Here is an 8,925-nt window from a genome sequence, read left to right on the forward strand (position 1 = left end):
TGCTGGACCCCCCCCCCTCGGGAGAGGGATGCTCCCGCAATATTCCCTCTCTCAGTGCTCCCATTACAAACCTGCGCCCCACTGGCTGCTAACCCACGGCATCCCGCTTCCCGAAAGGAAAAACTTTCCTTTCCTACAGAGCTCCTCTCCTCCCCAGAACTACGTGAGATATTTATTCCCCCTCCCACCTCCCGGGCTGTTTCCCCTTTCCAACTCCGGGGCTATTCCCCTTTTCCATCTCCCGAGCTATTCCCCCTCCCACCTCCGGGGCGTTCTCCTCAAAAACAAGGGGGGAAAAAGTCCTTCCGCCGGAGGTTTGGCCACGGCAGCCCCTTTCCTTCGGCGATGGGAAGTCACTCCTACCCACCAGCATCCCGAAGAAAAGGGGATCCCTCATCACCCCCGCCTGAGCTCACCCCGCTCCCCGCGGCCCTAAATCCCCCAAAATCATCCCGGGCGGACACCGCACCACCCCCGCGGCCCTGACCCCTCACTGAATCTCCAGACACCTCCACAGGAGGAGTCCTTCCCTCTCTTTTCCCGGGGGGCGAGGGCACATTTCCCCGCATCCCTGTCCACGGCCGCGTCCCGGGAATGGTGGCTGGGGGGGGGGACGGTGTGGGGGAGAGAAATGGCGGGGGCGGGGAGGGAGCCCGGGAATGGCCGCACCGTCTCCTCGGGGTCGATGTCGATGCGGAAGGTTTGCTGCTGCAGCGTCTTCAGCGTGATCTGCATGGCGGCGGGTACGTGCCGCGCTCCGGCCGCCCTCGTCCCTTCCCCGGGAAGAGGTGGCGGGGAAGAGGCCGGGAAAGGGAGGAGGAGGAGGGAGGCGGCGCCGGGCTCGGCGGGAGGGCGGGACGCGCATGCGCCGCCTCGGGCGCCCGGCACAGCGCAGGCGCGGGCGCGCCTGAGGGCGGGGAGAGCGGGAGGAGGGGTGCGGGCAGAGACGCAGAAATACAAAAATATATATTTATATGTAAATAGAGAGAGAAGGAACGGAGTGATTGCGGGCGGAAAAGGTCTGCCAGTCCGGCCTGTGAGCGGACAGCAGCGTCTCAGCCCGGCCGTGGCGCTGAGTGACGCGTCCAGTCGTTGCTTGAGCACCTCCGGGGCAGTGACTCTGCAGTCTCCCTGGGCATCCCGTTCCAATGCCCAGTCACGCTTTCTGTGAAGAAATTTTTCCTCATATCCAGCTAAATCTCCCCTAGACCGGCCAGGGGAGATTACTCCATCACCTCCCCGGACAGCCTGTTCAAATGCTTTTCACCATTTCTGTGAAAATATTCTTCCTAATATTATTCTTCCTAATAATCTAAATTAACCCCCCTCTGCCCCAGCCTGAGGCCTCTGGTGAGAAGCTTTTTGAGGCTTTTCTTCTCCTCAGAATGTGGAATTTCTGTGGTGATGTGGTGGGAATGTTAAAGGCTTGCCCAGACTGAGCAACAAGGTGAATTATGTTGCTGAAATGCAAATCTTCCAAATTGCATCTTTCAGTGCACGCAGCAGCTGGGAGAAATCCTTGTCTTGCTAACTTCTTTATATTTAATTGCAATTCCTGGGGTATCAAGGACTCAGCAACTAGAAGTCACTAGGTTCAGGAGTTTTTTGGAATTCATGAGAAATTTCAGGGAATCATGGAATCATTTAGGTTGGAAAAGTCGTTTGAGATCAGTGAGCCCAACCATTAACCCAGCACTAAACCACGTCCCCAGGAGCCACATCTACGCATCTTTTAAATCCCTCTAAGGATGGTGACTCCACCACCTCCCTGGACAGCCTTTTCCAATGCTTTTCACCATTCCTGTGAAAAAATTCTTCCAAATATCCAAATTAAACCCTCCCTGTCTCAGCCTGAGGCCATTCCCTCTGTTCCTGTCCTTCCCAGCCCCTTCCCAGCTCCCTCAGCCTCTCCTGGGGCTCCATGCCCTTCCCAGCTCCGTTCCCTTCCCTGGACACACTCCAGCTTCTCAATGTCCTTCTGGAAATGAGAGGCACAAGACACACCACTTGTAAGTTGTTACACAAGTTTATTAATACACACTTGCTGGTTTATAGCGCCTCAGTTCTACCAGTTCTGGTTTTGTAGAATATTAAAGACCGTCTACTCCCAACCCCTCTGCCATGGGCAGGGACACCTCCCACTAAACCAGATCATTCCAGGTTGCTTTATCCAACCTGTCCTTGAACATCACCAAGTGATGGGGCATCCACAACTTCCCCAGGTAACCTGTTCCAGTGTCTGACCATCCTCACAGTAAGGAATATCTTCCCTATATCCAACATAAATTTGGAAAAAATAGAGGTCATTCCCCTAAAAAGAGGAGATTCCCCAAATCTTTCAGTTTGTACCTGTCCCTCCTTGTCCTACAACTACACTTCCCAACAAAGTCTCCCTCTCTGGCTTCCCTGCAGGCTCCTTCAGATACTGGAAACTTCTCCAGGATGAACAGCCCCAACTTTCTCAACCTGACTTCACAGGGAAGGTTCTCCTGATGAACTTGGTGGCCTCCTCTAGACTTGCTCCAGCATTTCCATGTCCTTCTAACACTGAGGCCCAAGAGCTGGATGCAGCACTGCAGGTGAGGGTCTCACAGGAGGAGGAGAGAGTCAGAATTGCCTCCTTTGACCCACTGCCCACGCTGCTTTGGATGCAGCCCAGGATTCATTTGGCTTTCTGGGCTCTGAGTGCACGCTGCTGGCTCATGGTGAGTTCAGTAGTTTGCAGTTCAGTGTTTGAGTGGTTGGTGCGTGCCTTTGATGGGTTACTAACCTGTGTTTGCCCTGGTGCTCCTTAGGTAATACAGGAGGAGAGCTGCCACAAATAAACTTTAAAGTTGAGCCAGCTGTGTTGGTAAAAGAGACCCTTTCCCCTGCACCTTGTAACCTCTTCCATCTGCAGGTGTGGGATTTCCCGGGGCATTTTCTTTGTATGAAGGCTGTCTTTCTGCAGAAGGGGATACTTATGTCAGGCTGACTTCATGGCAGTTAAACTCCAAATTTTCTAGCGTTGTGTAATGGCCAGAGAATTTCTAGCCTGCCACATTGTCAGCTTGATGTTTGTAATAAGAACCATCTTTTAACTCTATTTTTTTTATACAGTAGTCTTGGCTTCCTCACTGTTTCCTCCCAGCAGCACGGCCAGCAGACAGCATTGCCAGGCAGAGGGAAAGAGGGAGACCTCTTTCCCTGCAGGAATGAGGGAATGGGGACGTGCTACACGTACACACAGGGCTGGAGGTGCTGCTTCTGCCAGCGTCCTGCTCATCATGCTCTGACACACAGGCAGCCAGAGCCTCCTGCAGCTTTCACAATTAGAAAGAAACCGCTGACTGTTGCTAGTAGGAATCCAGCATTCTTGACAGCACGGAGTAACTTGCTTGCTCTCCGTGGAGAGCCATTAAAAAGAAAAAAAAGAGAGAGAAAAAAATTTCACTTGCTATTTTTTTGCTTAGGTGGTTACAACTTAAAATATGCTGCTTGTTCAGGTTCACTCCTGCCTGATACCTAAGTCTATACTTTGAAGATAAAAGGGATTTTTTTTGTTTTTAAACTTTTCATTCAGCAGTTCAGATATATGTAAGTGCTGAGCTTCACATGCAAACTGCAGTACCTCATGCTGAGGGGTTGTGTCGGTTTCACTACTCTTTTCTGCTCAGATTGTGTTAAACTACTCATTCTGACTTCTGTGTTTGCTGGTTAGTTTGTGAAGCAGTTCTGCCCAGGGCTAAGGGCTCATTTGCACAGTGGCTGTTTTGCTCTGCTTCTAAAAGCCCCACAATAACTGGGAAACAACTCCAGAGGCTGTGAATGGCTAAGGATGAAGGGTTTCTCCCTCTCCATTTATTTGAATTTTGAAATAGAATTAGGGAAAAAAAAAAAAAAAAAGAAGCTGTGATTTTTCTTTTCCTCTGAGTGGTTCAAGAACTTATGGCAACTCACTATATGAGGAATATAATAAATAAACAGATTCTTGGTATTTCCTCTAGCTCAGCCCATTCAGCTCCATAAAATCTGGCAGGGCTTGGCTCTCCAGTTCTTTCTTGCAGTTGCAAGAATTGAGGGCTGGAATTTCTTCCCCAGAGTGCTCTCATCATTTAGTTTCATAGTGCTTCTCCTTGACAGCCAGTGCTTGGTGATTTTTTTTTCATTCTGTGTCTGAAGTATTTTGGGTAATTGCCCTGTGTACAGACTGAAGCATCACAGTTAGCTAACTTCATTTACAACAGTTTATATGCTGAGTCAGTCCGCATACAAACCTCTCCTATGCAAAGAGAAAAAAATTTGGATTGATTTGAGAGAGATGTGAAATGAAGCCAAAGACTTAGAAAGATGTTTTGGTGGCAAATGCGTATGATGATTACTTTTGGATTCTTGCTTGCAAGTAACTTGATTTCCATGGTGCACTCCAGCTGTGTGCTGCCATGGCTTTGCCCCTCTCAGCTCTTTTTGGTTGTCCACGATTTCCCAGGAACTGCTTGCTGTTCACACTCCTGCGTTCAAGGACTCTGATTGTTACAGAACCTGTTGTAACGGTATCAGTCCACTGTGTTGTCACCTCAGGTTATGTGCGTGTCACCTCTCCAGCCACAGAACAAGTCCCTGTGGCATGATACTCAGGTTTGTCTGCTTATCTTGGGAAGACTTTCTGTGGTTTTCATGGCAAGGACTGAGGCAAAGACTCGAGTCAGTGCTCTTGGTAAGTCAATTCAACCTCTGTACTAACATGCAGTGAGTACACACATCCTCCTTGTTACCTGGGTCATCCCACTGTCTTAGAAATCCATGTGCAATTCAGGCTGCCTTCTCCTTGCCATAATTTTTACAAGTCCTACCCAGATTCTAGGACTGATGGCAGATAAACGATGTGAAGGTGAATCTCACCCCAAAGAACTGTTTAGGGAAGCAGGGGGTGAAATGGTGCTTGCAAGAAAGCAGCGCATTCTATTCAGACCTTTTGAGGTGGGTGCAGGCTTTTCAAAAACAAGAGAGCACTGACAGAAATGGCCTGAACAAGGCCTTGAAGGTGTAAAAAGCAACTTTTTTAGTCTGTGTTAACTGGGAGGAGGCATGCAGAGGGCAGTACTCTAGGCAGATGCTTGTCAGTCTGGATAACAGAGGTGATGGAAGGTTGAGGAAAGCTTTTTAGCTGCTGGTAGGGGTTAGGAAGAGTTGTTACACAGGTAGCAGAGCTCCAGAAGGGCAGCACAGCCTGGAGGGGCTTGGGATCAAATAGAGCACATGCAGGTAATGGAGAGGTGAGGGAAGTTAGCACCATGACTGACAGGCAGTAACATGACCTTACCCTTAATGAAAGGCAGCATGTCACACTTAATTCACAATAAGTGACCTATCCCCGAAAAATGCTTCAAAAGCAGTCTTTTCCCACTGGTTGTGGACATGAAATACAAATTATTTAATGGGAGGCGTCCTAGGCTGTAATGTTTATTTGCCATTAGGGTGAGATTTTCCTTTGAGTTGACTTCTCCATGCAGATCTCCCGCTGGCTTTCCCTGTACCACAAATTAGTTGAGAACACCAGTGCACCTTTTGTGAAGGCTGAACCAGCTGCAGGCACGCCTCTGGAGCAGATGAACCTCTACTTAGATTCCAGTTTGCTGTAACTCATTAATTCACCCTCAATCTTATTCCACAGGCATTCTGGAGCTGTATCTGCCTGTTGGCAGCATTGTTTCTTCTGGTACAGAAATAATTTGGGGGTTTACTTGTGCTGTGAAACTGCTACCACGCTTCCTCATTGTGCAGGACTAACACTGAAGCGGGTTCACACTGTTTGTCATTATGGTAAAGAGCAGCTGTGCAGGTTAATCAGCTGCTAATTAGACAGTGAGATATCAGGCAGTGAGCATGGAGGCAGTGGTTACATGCAGCAAGGTGGTTGTAACCACTTTAGCCCCTACCAGCTGCAGGATAAGAGGGTCTGGAACCTGCTTTTCTTTGGATTTATCTATTATCTTTTATGTTGGCATGCGTCATGGTCTGAAAGAAAAGGTCAGCAAAAGGTGCTGGATCCTTCAGATTTGGAGACATCTCACTTTGAAACAGTGGTACTGCCTTGGATGAGGGAAATAATTTTCAGTAGCACTCAGAAGCGTGGAAATTCCCATTGGAGTTCCGATCAGCCTTCGGACACCGTGGATGTTAGCACTGGAGTCTGCAAAGAAGAACCTACAGTTCAATTCTATTGCACGCACTGATGGAAAGTTATTATGAGATCAAAATGAAACCCAGTGGTTACTGATAAAAGGGACTAAAATTTCTTTTATGCAGGGTTCATACTTGAGAGCAATTTTTATTTTTTATTTTGAGAGCAATTGCTTTTCTGTTGCTAGTTTTTTAGGCCTGATTGACACTCAAACAGCTGCCAAGAATACTTGGAATTCACTATAAAATAACAGCGTGGCAAGTGCATTAGACTATCGTCTTGACAGGCTTATATATTTATTATGCTAATTATGTGGGTGTAGTAATTGTATTAGGAATATCTAGATATTTTCCATCAGTAAAATCAGTACCAAGTATGGGTAAACCCGCAAAAGATTTCTCAGCTGACTCTAATCTGCAAATTTTCCTTAAACATATAATGAAAGTTCTCATTCAGCTGCAAAGCCTTTTACTTTAATTTATTTCCTCTATACAGAGATTTAGGAGCAGTAGCTATAATAAGTATATGGACTTCTTAATTTGAAATAAGTATTAATTTATTTTATACCATTTATTAAGGAAGTAAGGGATGAGGAGTGTGGAGGGGCATCTCAGTCCAGGGTGTGTCTGCAAGGCACACTGCCATACTGCCTCCAGGAACTATTCCTACAGCACAGTCCAGCTTCACAACAGCACTGGGCTTGCAGTTGGAATCTAATCCCTTTATGTATCTGTTTTATTTGTATCTGTTTGTTTGGTTTTTTATAGGCTTCCCTTGCCGTCAGGTCAGTGTCATTTTGCAACTGCAGGAAATGAGGTTTGCTAAGAGAGGCCAAGTGGGACTTGAAGTTGAGTACGGGGCTGCATAGTGCTTCATGCCCCAAGCATTTCAGAGAAGAGGTCATCTTCCAGGCTTATAACAGCCATGGATAGTGACTCTGGAAGCTTATCCCAGCAGTGTCAGTGCCCTGACTGGCATTGGAATCAAACTCTTTAAATTCCTGTGTGCAGAAATGGCCTAGGAGAGGGAGGTATTAAATTCTGTATGCTTCAAGAGAATTTATCTGGGAATAAAAAAATATTTTTGCTCATGTAAAGTTTCCTTATTTAATCACTGGTTTATTTGGAGTGCCAGACAGCTAAAAGGGAAGGGAATAAAAATGACTGGGATTTGACAAATGCCTCTGAAGACAGTTATCTGATGTCTGTGTCTATTAGCAGGAAGGGCTGCTGGGGGGGCTCTAGGGGGGGTTTACAGTGTTTCAGAATGCAGACTCTTTGCCAACTCTTCTAATATTTAGGCTTTGTTTGAGCTTCTGTCCTGTCTGTGTCCCTGCCTGTCCTGTAATAACAAGGACAAACGGGAGGCGGAAGCTGCGCATTGTCCTCTTGTCGTTCTGCAGAGCTGCTGTGGAAAGGCCAGACATCTGAATATTCCAAAGCAAGGCCAATAATTGCATGAGCCACTAGAGTGGCAAATACTGCAGCCAGCCCATTTCTATTGACTGTTGTGACAGGGTGAGTCTTCCCAGCTTCAGGACGGGACCGAGCAGTTCCAGAGTGGATTGCTGAGTGCTCTATAAAAAGCTTCTAGGAAAATGACGTCAGGAATCGTCAGCAATTAATCTGGAACATCGATTCCAAGAATAATATTTATCTGAAAAATAGTGAATCAAATCCTGCAGGTCTAGCTGGGCCTACTACGAGTAAATGAGATCAGTTTATTTTTGTATGAGTCATTAATCATATTGCAATCATCACTGTGGTTATCTGAAAATATTTTAATTTAATCAAAATGCAGTTAAAACTCATGTAAACAAACTTGGCCTAAGCTGAACAGCCACATACACAGACCAATCTTTTCCAATGTGGTGTAAGGAATTAAACACCAAAACAGATCTTTCTACAGAGACCTGACTATGTATTTTTACATTACATGATTTTCAGCATGCACTTTCCAACACGTTTCTTTCTGCACTGACTGCCAGATAAAAGAGAACAATACACTATGCTCTGAAGCTTTTGTCACAGTGTTTGTAGCTTGTACAGGCCATCTGCTGTGGAGTAATGTTGCTGCTACAGTACATTGCTTTCCTAGCATATGTGTAACCTGACAGCTGGGGAGTGTGAACCCTCTGGATTCAACAGGAATTCACTTGGATGTGTAGTTATTCTGTCTACATAAAGCCTTGTGTAAAACAATACCAACTCCTAGGTCACAGACCAAGAAAGCATAGTAGTTGACACAGATTTGGGTAGCTTCTTCCCCAAACTTTTACTTGGAGGGGAAGAATGGATTCTGGAATGAGTTCAGATCCTGAAGCTCAGAGCTTTGTCCAGCCAGCCTTTGAAAACCTCCCAAGATCCCACAGCCTCCTCTGGCTCCTGCTATAGTGCATAATTATTCTCATTTTTTCCTCTTCTAACCATATGCTGAATTTCTCTAGGTTCTGCTGATCTCTCTACCAGGGAGTGTTCTTCACTGGGAAGACCCTGGCCCCATGCACTTGATCTCTTCCCCACAGGCACAAGGAGCTGTGACCCACTCCACACCATTCTCTGTTCCACGTTGATCCAGCCCTAGCCCCACGGACCCGGCTCTCAGGGTGATTATTGCAGTCCTACAGTTCCAGTGGCCTCCCCTGAGCCCGTCTGTTCTGCCTGGGACCCCAAACAGGACACAGTGCCCCAGTGAAGCCTGGTGGGTGCTGAGCACAGGAGATCCTCCCTGCACCATGGATAGAAGAGAAAATACATGCAAGT

At 47.0% G+C, this 8,925-nt stretch overlaps 1 protein-coding gene across 1 annotated transcript in view; it reads right to left on the reverse strand.

The window, feature by feature from the left end:
• Nucleotides 1-856, reverse strand: part of RAD23B (RAD23 homolog B, nucleotide excision repair protein) — a 34,018-nt gene extending 33,162 nt beyond the window's left edge. The window contains exon 1 of the mRNA XM_064735800.1: nucleotides 670-856. Within this exon, the coding sequence (XP_064591870.1) occupies nucleotides 670-735 (66 nt within the window). The 5' untranslated portion in view covers nucleotides 736-856. The remainder of the gene's footprint in view (nucleotides 1-669) is intronic.
• Nucleotides 857-8,925: the final 8,069 nt, after the last annotated feature.

The sequence above is a fragment of the Zonotrichia leucophrys genome, chromosome Z, assembly GCF_028769735.1.
Source record: "Zonotrichia leucophrys gambelii isolate GWCS_2022_RI chromosome Z, RI_Zleu_2.0, whole genome shotgun sequence".
Classification (NCBI taxonomy): Eukaryota; Metazoa; Chordata; class Aves; order Passeriformes; family Passerellidae; genus Zonotrichia; species Zonotrichia leucophrys.